Genomic DNA, 23,914 nt, shown 5'->3' with positions numbered 1-23,914 from the left:
ATTTTTTAGACCAACCATTGTTGAATATAAAGAAATCAACGATGGATACTGGAGATGATGTTTACATACCATGATCCAACTGCTTTCAATCGATATCATATCTGTTTACTCTAATAAAAACACCAACAAGTTATTTAAATAAAGAAAATAATATTCGAAATTTTTATGTTCCAACAGATTCTCTAAAACTTTCAAAATTTATTAGAAAGAGAGAGATGTGTTGTTTATTGTTTCTTTCACCGTATGATTTGGGATCATGTGAGACAGAGTTGTTTTTGTGAGACACAATTTTTACACTTGAAACTTCACAATAAAATACTGTGAAGGTAACATTCAATTTCACAACGTTTTTACTATGAAGGTTCGGCTTTTTTTTACCTTCACAACATTTTGTTGTGAAGTTTCAAGTGTAAAAATTGTGTCTCACGGAAACAGCTTTGTCTCACATGAACCCAATCCTTCATCGTATTATACTATATGCATATCATCATCCGTCAAACAATAGCAATGTAATGATTTGACTCATTGAACCGTATGTTTCTTTCTGTTAATCCTGAAATATTTAAACACCCTCAATTATATTCGTATTCATCTATTTTCACTAAAGATAGGATGTAGCGGTTTTCTTACGGTTATCAGAATAACTGTTGCTGAATATAAAGAAAGTTATGATGGCGATAACATTTCTAATATCACGATTTGACTCTGTATTCACTCATCAGAATAACTGCGGCTAAATATAACAGATGAATTTCCGTTTTTACAGTTAAATTTTATATTTTGTTGGATCTTAATAGTTACACTTCTAATAGATATATAAAATGCACATTGGACTTCCTGTTTACGAATAACATGGTCCTTCAAACAGAAAATGAAAATAAAATATAAATATTTATTTATTTTCGAAATTACGTGCATAAGGTAAAAAAAATGGACATAAAATGGTAAAATACGTTATTTTTTACTCCAATTAAACTGTTCGAAACTGTGTAGATGTTACAGCATCCATATGATACAATGTAACATTCATAACACACAGTTACATGTGATGTAAATGTTACAATTGTCAGTCAATATAACGTAACATTCACACAATATAAAATATTTTCACTTGTTTTCATATTCTCACAAAACTGAAAAAAACTTTCACATGATTCTGACACTGAATAAATAATGAAATATTTCACATAATAGTGCATAGTAGTCGTTATGTCTCACACCCCCGATGAGCGTACATGCATACAAGGTTTACTTATGCATCATGTGACACACAACCAAATAGTCGAGACGTGTATTTCATGTGTCATAACGTGAAAAGTAATGTCACACGATCCATTAGTCGAGAATGAGAGCCATGAGGGGGTGGATGGGACGTAGCGGGGGTTGAGCTGTGTGACACACAACCAGATAGTTGATATGTGTATTTCATATGTCACAGCGTGAAAATACTGACATACAATCAAATAGCCGATAATAAGATCCATGAGGGTGAGCGTCATCAGCTCAACCCTAGTCATTTTATGGTTCATGTATTTCTTGTGTCATAAACGTGAAAGTAATGTCATACAATCCATTAGTCGAGAATAAGAGCCATGAGGGTGGATGGAACGTAGCAGGGTTGAGCAGTGTGACACACAACTAGATAGTCGATATGTGTATTTCATGTGTCATGGCGTGAAAATACTGACCCATAATCAATAGTCAAGAATGAGAGCCATGAGGTCGAGGGCGAGGGTTAGGGTTGAGCTGATGGTCAGCTCAACCCTTGTTTTGTCATTTTATGTTTCATGTTTTTGCTTGTTGTGTTCAAACTTGCTTTTGTAGGGTTTACAAGGCGTGACTTGAAATGTATGTTTTCATGTGATGAGTACTCACAAGACTCGTCGCCTTCACAACGCTTTCGTCCTCTATATATAACGAGACTTGAATATAAGTGTAATATAGACATAAAAACACAGTTCAGAATGAGTTCAAGCGCGTATCTTGATGCTCTTAGAGATGTCCTTGGAGGCGTAGTGGAACCGTTTGTTCCTATGATCACTATGACCGTCTACTACGGAACCAATAAATTGACCAACGGTCGTGAGCTCAATGTATCTATGGTTAAAGCTACACCAAGGGTCCTCATCGGTGGAAACCCCGACGAGCTATACACATTGGTGATGATAGACCCGGATGCTCCGAACCCAAATGAGCCCGAGTTGAAAGAACTCGTTTCATGGTTCGTCTGTCTCTCTCTCTAACTTTAGTGTCTTTCTAATGAGGTTGGGATCTACCAGTAACCCAGATACTGTAGGGGCATTGACCCTTCGGTTAGTGTCACAATGTTCAATTATGTTTTCTGACATTCAAACAATGTGTTTCAGGATCGTGACTAACATCCCTGGCGGGAAGTCGTGTGCTGAAGGTAAACCCGACTAAATTAATCGTTCGGTCTCGCTTTTAATGTTATTGATTGCTTACAAGTAATTATGTATGTAATAGGTACTGAATTTGTCTCATATGAAGGACCTAACCCTCACATTGGTATCCACCGTTACATGCTCATTCTGTACAAGCAACGGGCTTCGCTTAATGATATCGAGACACTCGAGTCTCGAGTACACTTTAGGGTTCGAGCTTTTGCAAGGGAGCATAACCTCGGAAATCCGGTTGGGATTGCTTACTATAACGTTCGAAGGCTGACTAAGAAGAAGACTAAAGCATGATTAATGGGGGGTTGTACTTCATTACATATATGTTCTATGTATCGTACCTGCCGTTCTTTACTATTATGGTATATCAATAATCGGCATCATTTCGTATAAGATCTTTACAATAAAAATAGCAACGAGTATTACATAAAGACTGTATAAGTGATTTATGTTAGACTCATAAGCCTACTGGTTTTACCAATTCCTGTATGGTTGTCTGTGTGGATTGATCTGTTAGTAGAGATTGGGGAAGTTTTTGTTTGGAGGGTTTTTTCATAGATAGAAGGAGCATGTTTTTTTTTTGGGAGGGGCGGGTTTGAAAAAAACTTGGCTTTTTGCATAAAGCTCCCCCTAGAAGCTTACTGGATAAGTCACTTTTTATATCATTAAGCCACTACCAAACAGCCATGTATAGCTGACCGAATAAGTTGCGAATCCCATTAAACTCATTAAGTTGCTAATGCACATGCCCTTAGTATTAACAAGGTCTACTTTTCACAAGTCGGGATCTTCACATAAACAATTGCTCTGCTAGGTAAAGGTCAGATCTACCGTCTACGTACATCCTACCCTCCCTAGACCCCACCGCAGGTGGGATATACTGGGTTCGTTTAATTTGAACTAACGGTTATAAGTTCAAGGCTTACCTTTAAAAAGATGTGTGTAATTTAAGCACTTAAAGGGTAACATTTGTTAGGCATATGAAAGGCGGAATTCGAACAGTTTTGAGATAATCAATTTGAAACATAAGAATTCTTAACATTATAGTTGTTCAACTGGATCTAACATCCTCCATAGCAGTAACTAGATCATCAAACTTAGCACCAGTAACTTCTTTTATAATCTTACCTTGTTTAAGAATCTTGAAGGTAGGAACCACTTTTATGCCTAGCTCCTTTGCCAATGGCTGCCAAGAAAGATCAAAATTACGATCTACCGAAATAACCCATCCATTTAATTTTTTAATTTTTTGTTTCGAGTAACTATGGTCCTACAGTCCCATAGGGTCCATGCAAAGTGTTCTCCGTAAAGTGGGCAAATAGGTAAATTGTTCACAACGATTTTTCAATTATACACTCGAACAAGAGGATCTATCTGCATACTTGTAATCTTACAATCATATCAATTTCATCTTTTTATTCAATTTTAATCAAATTAACTAATATGAACAGTCAAATATGGGACAAAATGATAAACAATATGATAAAGAGAATGTTAATAATCTCAATAGTTGATGATTTATGTTTAGGTAATTAGATTAAAATTGAACAAAAAGACATGTAATTGATTTCATTAGTAGAATGATAAGTATATAATCTTGTTGTTACGTGATTGAAACAAGTGTGAGGCAAATTGCCGTGTTTATCTATTTTTTGTGACTCCTACCCATGACAAGTGATAAAAGATCCATAAAAATCAAATGATAAACATACCTTGTTTTCTTGATTGCAGTCAAGCTTTAGAAAGACAACATCAAGATACTTCTCAGCCAATTCTTCAATTTTTGGAGCGATCATCTTGCAAGGACCGCACCTATCAAGTTCCAAATAAATCAGAAACCACGGGCAAAATAAAAGAGAGACAATTAAAAAGACTAGGACCTGTTATATGGTTGTATTTCATGCATGGTTGGTTGTATATTTCGCAACATACTAGAAGATAAAGCATTCAACAGTCAAATCCAATCGATGCCTGACGAATCTTAAAGCCCCTAAATATACCATCTAACTTACCATATGATGATGTGGTGTGATGCTGAACTGATGTATCCATTCATATGTCACATCATCATGCAACGTCATAATCGGTTTATGGTAGGTTATAATGTTTGATGGGATATTAATAGGCAACAAATTTTTATCCTTCTCTTTTTAGGTAGTAAGATCAAGCAGTCAAGACAACTGATATCAACCTTTAGATAACCATGCTTAGTTAGCCCTGTTCCCAAAATCGTACGATGTGTTATACAATTTGTAATGATTGGATTCAATTCATGAAGCAAATTATACAAAACCATTAAACTGGTGTCTGAATTAGAGTCCTATACGCAAATAGCTTTAAAGTCATATAAGAAGGTATTTTACCCAATGCTTTAATCAAAAGGGTTTATTATGTGTAATGTGGTTCGCACTCTTTGTGAGGTTCCATTATGTATTCTCAGCCACATGGTTGTTGAAAACTTGAAATAAAGAGGGAGTTATTTTTTTTTCTTATCCTCTTTTATGTTCTCTTGTTTTTGTTCTCTTCACGAGACTCGGAGGCATGGGCTTTCACTACTTGGGTGAGGGTTTTCTGTTGTTCTACAAACTCTATTCCACAGTCATCTCTTTGGTTGTTTCTTTTCTAAAACAAGAAAATTTCCATCAGATATATTCATCGTTTTAAAAACATTGGCTATACAAACAAAATTAGGTGTAAGTCTATGTTATTTATGATTATAATAATAAAATAAACACTTGTCACATGCAATTGTTAACAAGCAACTAGTTCAAAATAATCAAGTTGGATTCAAACAATAACTTGGGTGCACCATAGTTGACCTTTTCTTAAGAAAATGATGAGAAAGATTTCCCCAGTTTGTCACTTATTAATGTTAAATCCAACTCAATAGCCATTCAGAAATCAAGGATTGACTCTTTTCTGGATTGAATACTACCTTGCAATGTACATGAACTAGGCACTCAATGTTCTAACACGGATCTTGCCAATCAAAAAAATGTCGATAAGGAACATGGTTGACACCCAAATAAACTTCAATAACAAATATTGACTAATGCTGCTTATTTGTTGAGCCTTATAGACTTATAGTATTCCAATTTTGCTTCCGAGAACAAATTTACGCCCATAACAGTAACCTGCCAATCACACAAATTAACTCCCCTAACAGTAACCGACCGATCACACCATCTAGCATGTAAGTGAATATAAAGAGAAATATATTTACAAAAATATTGTTCATAAAACAAATTATCCTGCAACAATAAAAACAACGGGAGAGAGAAGTATCAAGCAAAGAGAAGCCAACAGCTGGTCCTATAGGGTGCAATGAGTCTAGGTGCAATATGCAAGTAGACAACTCCATAGGAATGAATGGAGACACACATTGTTCAGCAGGGCTCTTATATGCTTAGTGAAGGGAAGGATGAGCTCTTTCTATGGTTGATTCGGAAGACAAATTTAAATTCTATAATAGACATCACTAGACCTAAATTGTAAAGGTGTATGTGGATCAGATGCAAGATTTGATTGGCATAGAATTTTGGGTTATTACCTTTTCTTCTAAATAAAAGAAAGGTAGAAGATGAGGCTCATCATGATGATCTTGCTTGTTAAAAGGAATAAAGGGTGAGGCTTTAACACCCAGCTATCACCTTGATCCATTTTAATCATAACTTATCTAAGCTACCATATACCGTCATACAGGCCCTCTTCTGTATCTCCGTGTAAGCTGTTAACACAGGTAACTCAAGGACTCATGCAGTCGTTTGACTTGTTCTTACTGGAACCGATATCCATCTGAACTGTAAACCACAAATAAAGGGTGATACAAGGTCCATGGAAAACAAACTAGACCCAAACACAACAAAGGAAGATCTAGGAAAGAGCTCATAAGCTTCTCAAGTACTTGAAATACATTTGAGAAAATATTTTATGATCTCTAACCATAAATAAACCGTAGTCAACACCCACTGACCACTGTGGGACTGTGGAACCTTTGAAGCAAAGTGGGGTGATATAGAATGTTTGAAAGAAGGTTGTATCTATGAAATCATCTTGCACTAACAAACCTATGAATCACATTGCTTTCCTACTTCATAGTCCAAACTAATTAGCAAACAGGCAACATTTTAACACATATTCACCATTTCACCCCCTAATCCAAGGGTAATCAAACAGGCAGCATTTTAACACATATTCATCATTTCACCCCCTAATCCAAGGGTAATCAAACAGGCAGNTCAAACAGGCAGCATTTTAACACATATTCATCATTTCACCCCCTAATCCAAGGGTAATCAAACAGGCAGCATTTTAACACATATTCATCATTTCATCCCCTAATCTAAGGGTACCTGGAACATGAACTCATATCTAAGTCCAATTCCCTCCATATAAGTAAAATTTCATCAACTTCATTTCCCTTTCCGTAGTTGCAAATGGATGAGTCCTACTGATTTGTTCCATAATCAAACATTCGATCTTATGGACGCGAATGATCAAATTTGACTTGCTCAAAGTGAATTCTACTAATTAGATCCATCACTGATTCTTCACTATCATCAACATGTATAGACAAAACAATCAATAATTCAATGAATCAATGAATGCTACATGTTTTCAAGGTAATAACAGAAAAATGCAGGATAAAGGATCGTGTCAGTTAATTACCACTGAGTGTACATATCGAGAACGACAGTCTTATCACCAGCAGCATTAACGATTGGCCAAAACGTATCCTTATCAACCTCAGTAACCTGACCTACAACTGCAGCTGAACCAGATGTCTCCAAGCTCGATCTCACCCTCACCGAATACCTCAAACCTTTGTTTTTCCTGGTTTTACTATCGATCATCTTCACTAATGAGAAGGACCGGCGAAGGTCTCCGGCGATGGTAGACTGTTTGGTTGGCCATGAAGACAGTGATCCGACTGAGCACAACGCCGCCGCCGGCGGAATCGGTGGCCGGAGATGGTGGATTTGTAAGGCCATTGTAGTGACGGAAGACGGGAATCCCGGAGTATTTGAATGCTTGGTGGGGAATGTGACGGCAAAAGTTTGATGGTAAGATATCTGATGTAAAAGTACGAAACTGTCCTTGGGTTTGATCAATTTGATACGAATATCTTAAAGGGTAGTTTCGGTATAGAATTTTCTTGTGGCTGTTTTCCATCCTTTTGAACCTTTTGACTCAAATAAGCGACTTTCAATTATTTGAACTTAGAGTAAATTACGTTTTTAGTCCCTGTAGTTTGTAAAAGATTGTGATTTTCATTAATGTGGTTGAAAATTTTCAATTTTAGTCCCTATGGTTTGTAATCAATGAGAATAGCAACTTGAATTTTTTTTTACTTGTTATCCAAATAGTGATTTTCTTGTTGTTGCAAAAAGTATCATAAAAAACTTTTTAAAGATAACAACAGTGGCAAAAAAACCAAAAAAAATAATGTGTAATTTAAATATAGCAACAACGGCTAAAATAGACAGTAGCTAAAGAACACCATATTGATAATCACATGGAACAATGTCGGCACGAGAGGAGTCAACAACAATGGCTAAAAGAACCAGTAGTCTTATATGAGATTATGTGGATGGATAAAAGGAAATATCACGTGAGACAATATCATCATGGTTAGACGTCAGAAGTAGCTAAAAAGAGGAGAAAAAGAGATACCGTGGGCGGAGATCGGGCGTGAAAGGAGATCGATGGAAATAGAAAATCGTCAGAGGGAGTGGATTGACGTGGGAAGAGAGAGATCGATACTTGAAGGGCAAATGTGGAAGGACGAGACTTCTGAATGATTTAGATGTACCCCGGATAAAAAATGGTTCACGGGTTTTGACAAGGGTTCAGAGGGTTTAATTTTTTGCCAAACAAGATCCATTTTTACACGATTAAGATGTTGTCTCTTAAAAATACTATTAACATGCAAACAAACACCCCCTTAATTCAATATTAAATAATTAAAACAAGAGTGAGTTACAGATTTGGTCCTTGTGGTATGTGAAATATCACGAATTGGGTTTTCTATTTTTATTTGTTACCAAATAAGTCTTCGAATACACTGTTTATTTGGTCATGCTTTGTTTCTTTTGAAAATAACCTTTATTTATTTTACAATGTGATCGTTTTTTAACAAGTTTATGAAACAAAAGTGACAGGTAAAAAAATTCACACTGTAAAACCGCATATACATGAAACAACACATTGTGAAACAAATATATGTTTATCAATATATTAAAATATATATCAGCCGTAAATGAAAAAAAATCATGTGAAACAATATCTTAAGATAAAGGTTCTCACGGTTATCACAATATATGAAGTTTTCAGATGATTAAGGCTATATGTATATATTATTTGTGTGTTTAATTTCATTTATTTGTTTATTTTAAATTTTTATTTTAATTTTCTTCAACTATTTTTATTTTCATTTTTTGTAGTCTTTTAATGTTGTACCGGTTGCCATGTGCTTTTGTTATTGTACAAAGGTGATAATATATTATTGTTGGGGATGCTGATTTGCTTCAATACGGTGGGGAATCCGACTCACGTGACTCGAACAAGGACGGGGATTCCCTGCTAAAGTGGGTCTCGGGAACGTATTCCCCGACTCGTCATGTACCCCGTATATAATTTTATTATATATTTTACATAATATATATTATTTATTTTCTAAAATTAGGTCTTGATCGGGAATAGGGTTTGACCATAAAATAAAACGGGGACGAGATATTAATCCCCGTACCCGTCGGGGACCAGGGTCGGGGTCAGGGGGCGTTCATGGAAGTCGGGGATTAGAAAACTTGCCTCATCTCTGGCCTATTGCCATGCCTAATCATTGTTCATGACAACATTATTTGAGGTGAATGACCTTATCGAGATTTATGCATTTGTCGTTGATACCGAGCATATGATCGGTTGCTGAAAAAGTTGTGTGAGTATATAAATATTAGAAACGTTGTTTGGTTGTATTCTTGTTATAAGTGAAGAAGTATTAATGGAAGGTAGGTTTCACGACAATATATTATATTGGATGCCAGATGGGTTGTTGCTGCATAATACTTATTCAGATATAAAATCTGCTACCGTACCATGTCGGATGGTGAAATCAACGAATTGTGGTTCAATACATCATAATTCGTATATCTATTTAGGTGGAGTTTGGTTCGTATAATGTTTTGGAAAGAAAAAAAAAACATATCAGATGAATTTGATTATTGAATATTTAAAATGAATTTGGATATGCTTTAATTATACGCTTGGTGGGATCAGATTTTGCAGTTTTTTCTTCTGCAATACCTCGACGTGACATGAGCGTGAAAGGGGTTCAATAATCAGTTTGCTAAACTATTAGCAGGAGTGGAAATTGCGGCAGTTAAAATACTACAACCACTGTAAATTCTTATGAAATCGACCGTAGATCAATTCCTTTTTTTGAGACTCGGATTCAAATACCCATAGATTCGATGTTTACTTATTTGTTTCATATAATATAATATAAAATATTATTTCATCCACTTAAAAATTTTGTTTGGTTTTCAAATGGTATTAAAATATAAATAATATTAAATGAGATAATTGTCTTTTAAAAATATAGTTGTAATTGGTTGCATTCACATGTGAATACACATGTCATAATAGTATTTAGAAAACCATTTATTAATTAAATACAACATTAATAATGGGAAATTACCAAAATAACCCTTATACGTATACGTAATTAACAAAATGGTCATTTTCATATATTTGTCAAATTGACTGGTACTTTTTCTAAAGTACTTTGTCTGTTTGACGAAATGCTTACATTGGTCTCACTTGTCATAAAAAGTCAGAATTTTGCACAACAAGTGGGGTTTTTGGCGAATTTGGCCAAAAAAAAAAGTGGGACTGATATAAGGAATTCACCAATCTCGTTAAACGCTTTAACGAAATCTGTTGTCATTTTGATATATATGTAAAAATGGTCATTTTAATAATTACGTTATATATACTGGTCATTTTGATGATTTTTCTGTACAATAATCAATGGGTATTTTTGTCTTTTACGTATTTGTGACGAATCAAGTTAGATTTCATAAAAAAAACATGAAATTGGAGGAGGATCCAAAAATAATTTATTTAGTTATTACACAAAGCAGTTGTTGCAGAAAATTTATGAAAAATGATCATGATTCATTTATTATGATCAATATATTTATAGAAAATCATAAAGTTCATTTATTATGACTGTTGTTTTAGGTCTTGCTTGTTTTTTCATTTTCAGCTCTTAATTACCACTTATATTTAATTCAGTCAGACGTTTTGTAATTCATACTGTTTTTTTTTTTTCAGGGTATCTTATCACTTAATAGATAATAGAGTCTGAATAAATAAGAGGTAAACTAATATATTAATTTCTCTTATTTCTCATTTTCTCTGATTCTCTTTGGCTATTGTTTCTTTCTATAGTAGGGACGTCACAGTTCTTTCATCATCCATATGAAATGCACTCTCCAACTCTCTCTCTCTCTCTCTCTCTCTCTCTATATATATATATATATATATGTGTGTGTATAATGTCTGTAGGTATAGGTTAGCTTAAAAAATTAATGTGAAACAATAACTTCTATTGATGATCTATTATCTATCAAAAGTATTGATCTTTTGACAAACAAATTCACCGGCGGCATTTTGATAGCATCAGAAGTCTGAAAGGTATCCAAAAGGTTCTTACCGTGTTCCATATGTTAAGCAATTGTTGAGATGAATTTCGACAATGAAAATTTTATGAAAATTAAAAGAATTTTGCAAAATGTTTGCACCTGATTTTACAAAAACAAACTATTGAGTCAATTTCAGACTTCAGACGGTTGTCAGTTTACAAAAACAAACAGTCTTATAGATTCTGATTTCAGGCTTCAGCAACACCTCTTATTAATCAGAAGTGAAATAAGACTTCAGACTTCATCACCTCTTAAAAAACAAATGCCACCTTAGACCGTGAAAAATCGAGTTATTTCTAAAATCAAATATTCACTACATAAATTAGGAATTGTTTATTAGTCATTAAATAAGAATCAAGAAAAACCAAGGATACGTTTGTTTGCAACTTAATGAGACTCATAACTTATTCGTTCAACTATATATAACTAGTTGATATTGATTTACTGATATAGAAATTGACTTATTCAATATATTTTGATAGAAGAAATTTATGCTATTTTTTTTCTTTCTAAAATAGAGTATTAAAAGTTAAAATCTCTAAAAAAAATATATACTATATTATAAAGCATTTGATAAAAACTCTTTAAAACAAATTTTTTATGCATTAAGTACTGTTTATAGATGTATATTACTTAAAATTCAAAATTACAAGTAAATTATACATATGTACAATTTATTAAAGCTTCATGTTTTAATTCATGCAACATGCAGATAAACATAAACAAATACTGAACAAATATCTTATTTTAAATATAAGAAATTTAAAATATATTTTTTAAATCTTTATTTACTTAAACATGATTGTTGAAGATGCTCTAAATACCAAATATCGAAAAGATTCGGTGAACCAATTCCACCGTTTGGAAAAATGTTCTTTGGTTTCTTTTCCGTAGCGTTGAATGCGCGATCACCACGCCATTTGCTACCATCTTCTAAACTACTGTTGGGTAATAAAATTGAAAATGCTCTCCGCCTCTCTCCAATCTCCATCACCAAATCATTCTTTGATTCCCTAATCCAATACCATCTCCATAAGTCGACCTTTCGATTCCACGTCTTCGTCTTTCTTCTCCGTGTCTTTCTCTCTCTCTCTCTCTCTCTCAGTTTATCTCGAATTTGTTGGTTCCGGCAATTAAAACCCACTTGAAATTACTAGTTATTTGCCTCGATTTTTGATTCTCCAGTTTATTGGAACCCAAATTCTGACGTATCAGTGCATACTTTTGATTTCCAATGCGGAATATTCGATCGATTTGGTGTCTGATTTGTGTTTTTATGCATTCGTGAAAGTGGGTTATGTCGATTGACTGTGTGATCAGTATCTAAATCACGGTTATGGTGATTGTTGCATTGTTTGTCGGGTTCGTTTTTGGGGCATTGGCTGTTGTTGGTGTTGAAGTTTTAGGAGTCTTGTTCTTGATACGAAAATTGAGTAAAAAAGTAGATGAAGAAGACGTTAAGATCACGAAATCTGGATCATCTGGAAGAGAGGAACTCCAGTTCTCATTCCCTAATAAACAGGTCAGTTTCCCCCTTTTTTCATCTTGCTATTTGCAACTGTTCAGTTTCTTTGTTCTTACTTATTAGTGGAATCTAATGTCCTATTTGCTGTATCTGAAGATGTTGGGTATGAATGGAAATAAGGGATTTGGATGATCACTCATACAAGTTTCATTTTAAGAAATGTGTTAATAACTAGAGATTGGAATAAGTAGTGAATAGACCCCCGCCAAAATGCTTATCTTTTTGGCCTGCACTGGGCTTGGTATGACCTAGTTTGTCTGCAATGTTTGGTACATCTTTTGTATTCTTGAGAATAGAGTTGGAGAGGGAGGTGGTTCAGGGTAAAACCCCCAAAAGATGCAAAACTGGGGACTCCCTTGCAGGTAACCATTCATCTGGAGTGTATGCACATGTGCATACAAGTAATTGAAGTTGTTTCTTGTTTTTTATGCACATGTGTATGTTATGCATATGTGTGTACCGGACAAATTGCTTACAAATTACTTGAATGCACATGTGCATACGGTCCAAATGAACGACTTGACCTTAGAGTTGGAATATTTTTCAGGAGTCCACTAGTACCAATCTCTGTTAAAATATTGAACCCCATATTTCATACAAAGATCTTTACAGGATCGAGCAACAGTATAGTGTCTGAACTCTTTTGGTTGAAGATTCACTCTCCATGGGCTTATTATGTTGATGTATAAAGGCATCAAAACCCCTTATGTACCATAAAAAATGCATCACAAACAAGCTCATCTACTAATGTTTTCTTATGCATTTGTATTTTCTTTATGTACCACACAAATGCATGAAAGTGTTGCAAGTTTACTTATAAGTTATAAAAAGTACAGCATATTGGAGGACAGTTCATATTCCACTTTCCAGAAACTTCACATTTCACAGAACATATTATTCTTGAAAGAAATGCAGCCATCCATCTCTCTTCTGTAAAACCTTGATCCCATGCATATTATTTCCTAGTGAGAAAAAGTTTGCAGGAAAATACTAATTAAATGCTATGCAGTAATATGCATATTGTAATATTATTGTGTGGGATTATTGGCCTACTAGTTGTAAGGTTCAGGAATTTCATCTTTATGTTATCTTTTTGACATTTCTGAACTTCTGTTGTTTGTTTGACTTCATGTCGTCCATCCTTTTACATACTGATAAACTGCTCACATCTTTGAAGCAGTTTCTGTTAAATGCCAATTGTGTAATGTTTTTGGAACTTAAGCAAGCTTACTTCATTTATGTAATTCATTATAAACTACTTGTCTTTTCAGGGATGGGTTTGGGTTTTAGAAAAGGAAAGGATTCCAAAGACTTCACCGCCAACTGATAAAGGATTACGTCAACAAAAACGTAAAATCGAGATATTGGAGGTTTCACCTGTCCGGAAGTATGCAAGCATCAAGGATCAATCACTCGTCGTTACAGAACCAGATGGCACCCTCACAAAAGTTTCTCTATTAAGCTGCACAGTGGAAGCTGTTTCTGCTACAAATTTACCCTCCAGAAAGTGGTGATGTTCTCTTTACTTGAAACTGTGTATTATGATTGTGACTTTCTTAAAGAGACTGTTAGATATAATAGGCTCCTTTTTATGTTTTTTAAAGAGTATAATATTTAAATACGTTAAAGTTCACACACACTCCTCAACATGGTTTTAAAAATTGTTTGAGGCGTATCGTAGCGAGGTGGGCCAAACCCGCACCTGAGTCAGTGCGGTCTTGGACTCTGGACGAGGCTTATGCCTTGGTGAGGCGTGAGGCAGTGTCGAGGCGTACTCGTAGATGATCTGCTTTGATAATTGTTTTTTGGCTTTTTCTATAAGTTTTATGACAGTAGTAGTACTTCTCTTTATAGGACAAGTGTCTTTTTATTTTAAAAAACTAAAAGTCAAAGTCCAAAGACCCCAATGTGCACTTTTAATATTTTAAAACCCAAGAAGCTAGTACTTTCTCCTCTCAATCGAAAAGTGTGGTTTGACTCTTCCTCTTCCTCCGAGCAACCAATTTTTCCACACCCTCTCAGCCTATCTCACGGTTTCACTCTTTCCTCAGTCAAGAACCATTGAACTAGCACCCTTAGTATTTTAGTGCTATATATATATTGTATATAAATGTATATATATTTGTGTAGTATATATACATATTTTGGTGTATATATCTCCGTCTCGAAGCTTACGCCTCGCCTCGCTGAGGGAAAACGCCTCGAGGCTGATGGCCCTTTATGTTTAGTTGTTTATATGTTTATGTTGTGGTACCCTGGCTCACTTATGTACTCTATATATTATTGTGTTCTTTGAATAATATATCATCTTTTCTTAGGCTTTTGCTTCTCTTAAAACTGGTTGTACTACCAAGTCTAGCCCCTCTTGATTAGCCATAACAGCTTATCTGCCGGTGCCTCTATCCCTCTCCACCTTGGTCAGAAATTGCACTGCTCGAAGACAATTGTTGCTTTCACTGCTTCTGTTTTGATCCTGGCCATACCCGGTTGACTGTCAACAATTAGCAGTCATATAACTGGAAAGTCTAGGGCCAGTTTTGCTGATGCAGTCGCTGGAATTGGGTCGATTTCTTCACCATCATATGTTGCTTCAGTCGAGAGTTTGCAGTACCTTGAATCACTGACACCATGTCCACTTAACAGTCCCTTTATCGATGTGTTTTGTTGGAGTTTATTCTTCTTTTTCTTTGATTGTTACATTGAAAGGTTACACAAACTGACAAAAGCCGATCTCCTCGGGACCCTTTGCTTTGTTAAGTTCATATTTTGACATAAAGAGATAAGATTTCATGTTTTTTTTTGCTTCGTTGTTCCGGGCTTCATTTGCTTTACTTAATTTGGTTGTTGATTGGACTTTTGGTTTGTCCACATTTTGGTAATGACTATTTTTTTGTCCCTCAATATGGTGGCTCTAGCTTGAGTGTACCTGTCACGTTGTGTGACATGATTTGGATTTAGTGATGATATTTGTGCTTTTCAACCTAAAAGGAGTTTGTTAAATTTACATTGTGATGTAATCTTTGGGCATCACCAGAATGTGACATCAATGCTTGTGCAATAACCTGTTACATTGCCAAATCCTTGTGTGATCTTTTGGTGGCTGACTTCTTTGGTTCTATGAGTACATGTCTCGTCTATTCACTGTCTCTGGTATAAGGTTTTAAGCATCTAAGAAATAAGAATACATGGTGCCATTTGTCATTTAGGGTTGGGTTCCGGTGAGAATGAAAGTTATGTTGAGAAGGGAAAGAAGGGATATCCACCTGGATCAATCCTAATTGAAGACAACCACTAGATCAATTCCCTTCTAAAGCGCAATTCATGGGTTGTTTTGGGATTAAAAAAAGTGATCAAGGGTCCAAATCCCTTCTTATACTTCTCGCCTTAACTCCTATTCTTGGTTTTAAAAAGCGCGATGCGGTCCGATGCGTTAAGGGTCCCGGAAGCCGATGCGTGATGCGTGATGCTGATGCGCTCGCATCACGCACGTGATGCGCCCGGTATTCAAAAAGTATTTATAAATTAATTCTACATATCAATTTCTACCTTAAAAATACTTACCTATCAGAATACTTCATTTATAACATAAAGTAGTTAAAAAAGTGGCATTAGAATCTTAAAAAGTTCGTGAATCAGAATAACAGAAGTACATAACACACAAACTACTACCATGAAGAACACAATTACACAAGTACATGTTTAATAGTCCTAATCCCTAAACTAAATGACCAACCAAGTGACCAACTAATACTCCCCAAGATCAGCATCATCAAACCCCAACACGGGTTCTCTAACCCCAGGTTCTATTTTACATAACTAAGAAGCCCAACTAAAAAAAGCCCAACTAAACACTAAAAAAGGGAGCCCAAAACGCAACATACATGATGCGCTGATGCCTAAGTGATGCACGCATCGTGTGATGCGAAGGTGATGCGTTCGCATCATGGAATCGCATCGCATCAGCCTCTTTGATGCGTTCTGTCCAGCGCATCAGAGCGCATCGCTCATCAGAGCGCATAATGCGCGCATTTTTAAACCAAGCTCCTATTCTTACACGATCCTTCGTCTTGTCATTTATATCAAAGCCAAGTTACACAAGAGTTATTGTCTAGTGCTTCAGGATAAAAAGTCTTGGGGATTGGTCAACTTAAAAAAATTCTCATTCAGTAGTTTTAGGTACATCTTGTCACCAACTTGGTGTAGAGGAATTCAATTTCATTCATACTTATCTTTTTCCTTGCAGAGTCTCGTTATGCTCTAAGCTTATCTTTCGGCTTTTGCTGCTTCTAAGATTATTGACTGAGGTGCTTTGGATTGTATAATGGGTTAAAAGGCCCATGCATTTCTCTTATGGTGCATACATGATATTTGTGAACAATTGAGAAGAGCACCTGAAAAGTTACTACTTAATTTGTATCTGTTTTGTTTGCGAGTCTTACCGACTATGGCTATGTTTGGCAAACTAGTTGATAAGCTAACTGTTGGCTGAAATGATAATTGTTGCCTTTTAGCTGATAAACTGGTCATATTTGGTAAAAACTAGCTAATAAACTTGATGACAATGTAAAATGACCTAAAAGGACATGTTGAAATTGGAAAAATATAAGGGGCATAATTGGAAAAAGCTCTTGGAGCTTATTGATCTGCTACTTGAAGTAGCTTTTCAAAAGGTTGCTTTATAACATAGTATATGACTAACCAAACGGGATTTTTTCAGTAAGCTCAAAAAATAAGCTCACTCATGGTTGCCAAACATGACCAAGGTCTTTACCTTTGAATCTAAAGCTAGTAGCATTTTTGAACTTGTAAGTTTTGGCATTTTTGGTGGATTTCTTTTTCTAATTACCTCTTTAATATTGTGGACGCTTTCCCTAGAGTGACATGGATTTTGAAAATAGGAAACGTGACAGTAGATAACTGATTATTTTGAATCAGTCAACTAACACAGGCCGTTGAGGTGAAGCAAGTTTTGAGACATCGCTAGAGATGCAGATGGTTAGACTCTAGAATTTCATTTTCTTTAGCATAGATATACATAATGATAATTACTAAAAGATTTTGGTTTGTTCTTTGATGCTTTCTTTTTCTATTTGGACAACAAGGCCTTAAAATCTAAAATGAAAGCAACTGAAGGAGGATTTAAGCCAAACCTCCAAAGAACTTACCCTTAATAAGATTCTTGATCCTTGCTATCCCTCTTACCTAGTAAGATTCTTGGTCCTTGTCATACTCACCGGTAAGGTAAGTGACACCCGGTAAGCACTTACCTGATAAGAGTTTTGGTAAACGGCCCCTAAGTTTAACTAGACAATACTTTACCTTTTGGCTAAGGCTACATTGGCCTCCGATGCGACCCTATTCAGACCATAAGCTTTTCTTTTTCTTAAGACTCGCTATAAATACTATTGGGGCATGTTTTCTTATCTTACACTCTCATCCTCCACCTGTCTCTTCTTGGTGGAGATGCCTGTTTGTTAGCAACTTAATGAGCTTAATGGGACTCACAGCTTATTCAGTCAGCTATAAATGACTATTTGGTAGTGGCTTAATGACATAGAAAGTGACTTATTTAAGCTTCTAGGAGGAAGCTTTATGCAGAAAGACAAGTTTTTTCCAAACCTGTATAGTCCAATAAAAAAACACGCTTTTTTCATATATGAAAAAACCCTCCAAACAAAAACCTTCACAATCTATATAGATAGATTAATCCACAAAGACATCTTTATTCATAGAGGAGATAATGAAAAACCGACCAAACAGCCCCTTAATGGCAGTTATATAACGGACTTCAGATAAAACATGTTCATTATATCTTCTGAAAGTAGTTATCTTGAAGTAGTATTTTAAATCTTTATTGTTCTATGACTAAATTTCTTCACCGTTTTACTTTTACAGGGCCAAAAAGTACCCTGTCAAAGTGGAGAGCAAGTCATCAGTAATATATCATGGAAGCAAGTTATTCTACATGTATTTTGAGACATCTTCTGAGAAGGAATCATGGTGTAAATCCCTACGTCTTGCTTCCTCTGATGACAAAGAGAAACTTAAATGGTTTGACAAGCTGCGTTTAGAGTTTCACAATTACTTGGGATCCTTAAACGTAGAATATCCTTCATTTCTGAAACCCACCATAGGTTTTAACCCAGATTTAGGGGATAAGTCGATTAAGATAGATGGTTCATCATCAAAGGTTCGCCACTTTTTGAAGAAACTTGCAAAGAAGACTTCTAAAAGTGGTGTTGAGAATAAAACTAATTGGCGTTCGTTCTCTGGCAGAGAAGATAAAAGGGTCAGTGAAAGATCTAGTGGTGTGCAAGAGTCGAGTTCGGTTGGTGGATCTTCAAGGCTCTCGCAAACACAAAAGAACTCTAATTATGCAGTTGAAGAGAAAATTATCCAAGCATTAACGCCAAGATCTACCCAATCGGGAAGCAGAAGTCAAGGCCCCTTAAGTTCTGATACGGATTCTATTGATAAAATAACAAGTGATGATGGAACGTTATGCTGCAATTTGTTACTATCACGGTTATTTTTTGATGCCAAAAGCAATGTGGAGTTGAGGAAATCTATACAAGCACGAATTCAGGTTTGTAGCATTTTTTTTCTTGTGGTACACGGTGAGCTCTATTAAAAACTTAAATAGATGAAACTATACGTTTTATATCTCCTTTTGGGATAGAGGACGGGTCTATGTACATCCCCACCCACCCCCATACCCTGCTTTTGAGTGGGATAGACTGGGTTCATTTGGTTTGATTTATACATTTTAGAGTAAAGTACAAGTTTGGTCCCTAACATTTGCATTAAACTTCAAAAACTCTGATTTAGTCCCTCATGTTTGTCAATTCTCGTCGATTTTGGTCTCAATGTCTAATGGTCGTCAACTTTCTCCGTTAAGTCCAATTTGATGAGGGGTATTTTAGTAATTTTCACTATTTTCATTATATTAAAATAACAAAACATATTACATTTCAATTTTAAATTGTAAAACAAAAAAAGAAAAGAAAAAATAAAAACGAAAGGTGGTAGTTATCCTTCTCATTTTAATTTTTTTTGTTTTGCAATTTAAAATTAAAAATATGAAATGTTTTTTACTTTTTATATAACATTAAGAAAAAATAGTGAAATTGACTAAAATACCTCTCATTCAACTGGATTTAACGGAAAAAGTTAACGATTGTTGGACAGAGGGACCAAAACTGTTGGAATTGACAAACGTGAGGGATCAAAGCCAAGTTTTTGAAGTGTAGGGACGATATCCGTTAAAAAATGCGAACTTTATGGAGCAAAATTGAACTTTACTCTACATTTTATGTGTCGTTTTGGGGTAGGAGACGGGTCTATGTACATCCCCACCCACCCCCAAACCATGCCTTCGAGTGGGATATACTGGGTTCGTTTGGTTTGGTTTTTATGATCTATGCGTAAAAAATGATGTTTTTCAAGAAAATGTCTCAAGATCACATCTTGCTTTAGAATCTCGAATCTTTAATGCTGAAAATGGTTCACATTATCGATGCCAAAAATTGGTGTTTTGTTAACTATATTTTACTGATTATTTGTTTATAGAGAACACTGTCGACCATAAGGACCCCAAGTTACATAGGCGAAATCATTTGCACTGGTGTGGATCCCGGAAATATCCCGCCATTTATTCATGGTATGAGGGTTCTACCAACAGATCTGAAAGAAGTGGTTGCCATGGAAATCGATATTGAATATTATGGTGGGGCGGTGCTAGATATCGAAACAAGGCTTGAAGTTCAGGAGCTAGAAAACCCAGAAAGCTTGGATACAAATTCAGATTCGAAGTCGGTGGATGATGTCACCACGGATCTTCTTGAAGGTTTTGAGTACTTTGGAGAACAATTGAAGCTAAATGAACAAAAAAATCAGGCCATGGAACAAAAAGGCGATGAAATCCGCAAATTGGGTAAGTTGAATAATATCCTTACTTAGAATTCATCATCTTGAATATGCTTTTCGAAATTTTATTGGTTTCTTCACAATGAACATGCATCTTGTTTCTTGTTGAACATTTGTTTGATTGTAACAAAATGATACCTCTGATAATTTTGATGCAGAGGAGATCAAAAGTTTTAAGGGAAATGAACAAGTGTCTTCTGCTGTATCCAAGTGGAAATCCGTGCTGAATTGTGTCGCCAAACAAGTCTCTCAGGTTTGTAGAACAATAATTTTGGGCTCAGGTGCTTATTCATTATGAGTATAAAAAAAGTGATCTACTTCGACACTGTTACAAGGGATTTTTTAAGTTTTTTGGTTGATTTCAAGGGATTTTTAAAATTTTGGTTGATTAAGAGGGACTTCCTCGGTTTCTAGTTGATGTCCCTTGTATTTTCTAACATCCCGGTGCACCCCTCAAAGTTTAGTGTGTGCACCTTTCATACCCCACAAGAATTCTACTTGTGAAAATCAATTGAGCGGGTGCACGGGACCCCGCTGGGGCCTTCAAAGGTCTGCCCCTGAATGCAAGTTTCTTTTTTTGCTTTTTGGCGGTGCCGATGGCTAGAATTTGGTTCTTGAAGTCTCCTGTTGACCCAAATAAAACAAAATTGAGTTGCATGAATACTAGGGAAAAGGCAGGTTCAAATGGGAGCCATAAAAACTTTGAGAACCCCGGAACCAACTATTCATGAATATTATAAATAATGAAAAGGCATGATTATTCATGAATATTTTAGGGTTATCATAATGAATAATTCACCTATCCATGAGTTATTCATGAATATTTTAGGATTATTCATAATGAATAATTCATGAATTTGTTGGTTCCCGAGTTCTCAAAATATTTTGGTTTTCATTTAAACTGACCCCTACTAGGACTTCGTTCTTGTTTCTATTAAATTTATCTTCTCCCTTGTGAAGGTGCCCCTTTCATTGGCGGTACGGGTAACAACTCTTCGAGGAACACTCCGAGTGCACATAAAACCTCCTCCTTCAGATCAGTTATGGTTTGGTTTTACATCCATGCCCGATATTGATTTTAGTCTCGAGTCTTCGGTTGGGGATCACAAGATAACGAGCGGACATATTGCATTGTTTATAATCAGTAAATTCAAGGTTAGTTCGATTTTTCATGTGCAAGTTTCATTTTTGTTTTCAGTTGCATCTTTGTTGAAAGCGGACACTTAAAGGGCCTATTTATTAGCAGCTTAATGAGACTCGCAGCTTATTCGGTCAGCCATACATGAATGTTTGGTTGTGGTTTAATGATATAGAAAGTGGAGCTTCTAGGGCGATCTTTATGCAGAAAGCCAAGTTTTTCCCGAACTTGTCTTTCCCAATTAAAAAACACGCTCCTATCTATGAAAATACTCTTCCAAACAAAAACCTTCCTATCTATACAGAGAGATTAATTCACATAGACAACTTATGTATTCTCGAAAAAGTGTATGCTCGAATGGCTCAACCTGACTTGACTCAAAAACTTTAATCGAGTTTTTGAACGTGTGGAGTTGAACATTGGTGTTATGAAGCTCGGCTCATTAAGTTAAACGAGTTTTATTTTTGTGTTCGAGATCGATACAAGCTCGAGATAAACGAGCTCGAGTAGCTCATTATCGTCGATAGCTCTTCATTTTAGGGAAATTCTTTCACTTCGTTTTCTATTTTGTGTGTGCAACTGTTTGGACGTTTTTCTTTTGTGAAGTTTCTGACATGTGATCGTTTTTACTCTCACAGGCGGCTATTCGTGAAACCATGGTACTCCCAAACTCCGAAAGCGTAACGATTCCGTTCATGTTAGCTGAAAAGAATGACTGGGTTCCACAAAAATCCGCCCCGTTCATTTGGACAAATCCGGAAGTTACCACCGAGCCCACCGCTGAATCTGTTATTGTACATGAAGTCCATCGCGCCCAATCTTCACAAGAAACTCATCCACTTGAAGTACAAGAAGCCCGTACCAGTAGCGCTCGTAGTACGGAAAGCATACAAGATAAGCTCATAGATTCTTTGGATGATCAAAAGGCGGTGGTGTCAAATGTTAATCTGCCAGATGAGTCGAAAACAGCGTTGCTGGAAAGTGAGGAATTTCCGCTGCAAGAGGCGGCTCTTCAGTCGATCGAAGAGAACCGAGAAGTTACGTCTTCGAACTGGCAACATCCGTCACCACCACAGGCGATGGTGGCAGTGGAAGAAAACGACATGATGGAAGGGGAAGATGCTCGGTTACGGAGAATGGGAACGAGAGCGAAAATGTTGGGGCTACGGAAACGGATGGGCGAGAAGCTCGAAGAAAAGAGACGGAATATTGAAGAGAAAGGACGTCATATCGTTGAGAAGATGCGTGGACCGGGTGGGATCTAGTTTAACCGTTCATGCTCGTGTTTTGATATGTATATTTTCGGATTTGGGGCTCGAGGTCGGGGTTATGATTTTGTCGTAACGTGTACCGTATACGTTGGACCCCGTCGTTTTTACATTAGATATCGTAATATCGTTAAAAGAGTTTCGAATGATCGATTCTACAATTTAAAACATGTATACTTTTTAGGATAAATTCATGAATGCCATTTTATTGTGATCTCATGTTTAATATAATCTTCATTAAAAGTTATGTTATCAACAAAACCAGATATAATTAAACCAAACCAACTCAGTATATCAGTAAGGTATGACTTTGCGAAAATATCTGATTTGCAAAAAACCAAGGGGACGAGCGTGCAAAGTAACATAAGATTGTGTGCGAACATGCGACATGTACACTGAATAATGAACGAAGTTGGGGCATACAAGGGACGACATAATATAAAACAGTTAGAGAATCATAAAAGGCAGTACTGACAATTGCTAAAATAGTGAAAAAAGAAGCAAAGGCTTACATATCCTCAACTACTCCCATGTTCTTGTAATTATACTGATGTCGTCATCAGTATCCTACGTCTTACAAACATGTTCAAATCAGCATAATTTTCCCTCCCTCGGTTTTATCAATTATAGTCGCAATTCCGACTGTCCAAAAGACCTCATTTGATATCTTATCCATTAAGTGGACAGTAATCGAATAATTATGTAACTAATATAAGATATATTTAAATAATGGTATATTTATATTTAGATTTCTAATCTTTTCAAATTTAAATTATCGAGTCAAAAAATAAAGCGAGTCTTTTTACGCTTGAAATTTCACAGTGAAACGCTGTAAAGAAAACATTCACAGTGTTTTTGCTGTGAAGTTTGGCTTTTTTTTTACCTTTACAGCGTTTTGCTATAAAATTTCAAATGTAAAAAAATGGTCTCACAAAAAA

The 23,914-nt window shown here is 35.7% G+C and overlaps 3 protein-coding genes across 3 annotated transcripts; 2 read left to right on the top strand and 1 right to left on the bottom strand.

Annotated features, from left to right (window-relative positions):
* The first annotated feature begins 1,964 nt into the window (after window positions 1–1,964).
* Window positions 1,965–2,708, top strand: LOC112508572 (protein MOTHER of FT and TFL1 homolog 2-like). The gene is made up of 3 exons (XM_025113243.1): window positions 1,965–2,221; window positions 2,367–2,407; window positions 2,485–2,708. Exons 1-3 carry the CDS (start codon window positions 1,965–1,967, stop codon window positions 2,706–2,708), a joined length of 522 nt encoding a protein of 173 aa, XP_024969011.1.
* A 657-nt stretch (window positions 2,709–3,365) lies between these two features.
* LOC112509903 (thioredoxin F-type, chloroplastic-like) lies at window positions 3,366–7,495 on the bottom strand. Its single transcript, XM_025115110.1, has 3 exons — window positions 7,083–7,495; window positions 4,127–4,226; window positions 3,366–3,600 (listed from the first exon to the last, which is right to left on the bottom strand). The coding sequence occupies exons 1-3, from the start codon at window positions 7,403–7,405 to the stop codon at window positions 3,466–3,468; spliced, it is 558 nt and encodes a 185-aa protein (XP_024970878.1). The 5' UTR covers window positions 7,406–7,495; the 3' UTR covers window positions 3,366–3,465.
* Window positions 7,496–12,095: 4,600 nt separating this feature from the next.
* LOC112509574 (testis-expressed protein 2-like) lies at window positions 12,096–23,198 on the top strand. The gene is made up of 7 exons (XM_025114587.1): window positions 12,096–12,641; window positions 13,916–14,154; window positions 18,540–19,230; window positions 20,214–20,577; window positions 20,729–20,823; window positions 21,531–21,725; window positions 22,347–23,198. Exons 1-7 carry the CDS (start codon window positions 12,456–12,458, stop codon window positions 22,971–22,973), a joined length of 2,397 nt encoding a protein of 798 aa, XP_024970355.1. The 5' UTR covers window positions 12,096–12,455; the 3' UTR covers window positions 22,974–23,198.
* Window positions 23,199–23,914: the final 716 nt, after the last annotated feature.

Source organism: Cynara cardunculus (assembly GCF_001531365.2).
Source record: "Cynara cardunculus var. scolymus isolate 2C chromosome LG 3, CcrdV1, whole genome shotgun sequence".
In the NCBI taxonomy this organism is placed as follows: domain Eukaryota; kingdom Viridiplantae; phylum Streptophyta; class Magnoliopsida; order Asterales; family Asteraceae; genus Cynara; species Cynara cardunculus.
The sequence above is the reverse complement of the archived record's forward strand: the minus strand, read 5'-3'. Positions and strand labels throughout refer to the sequence as shown.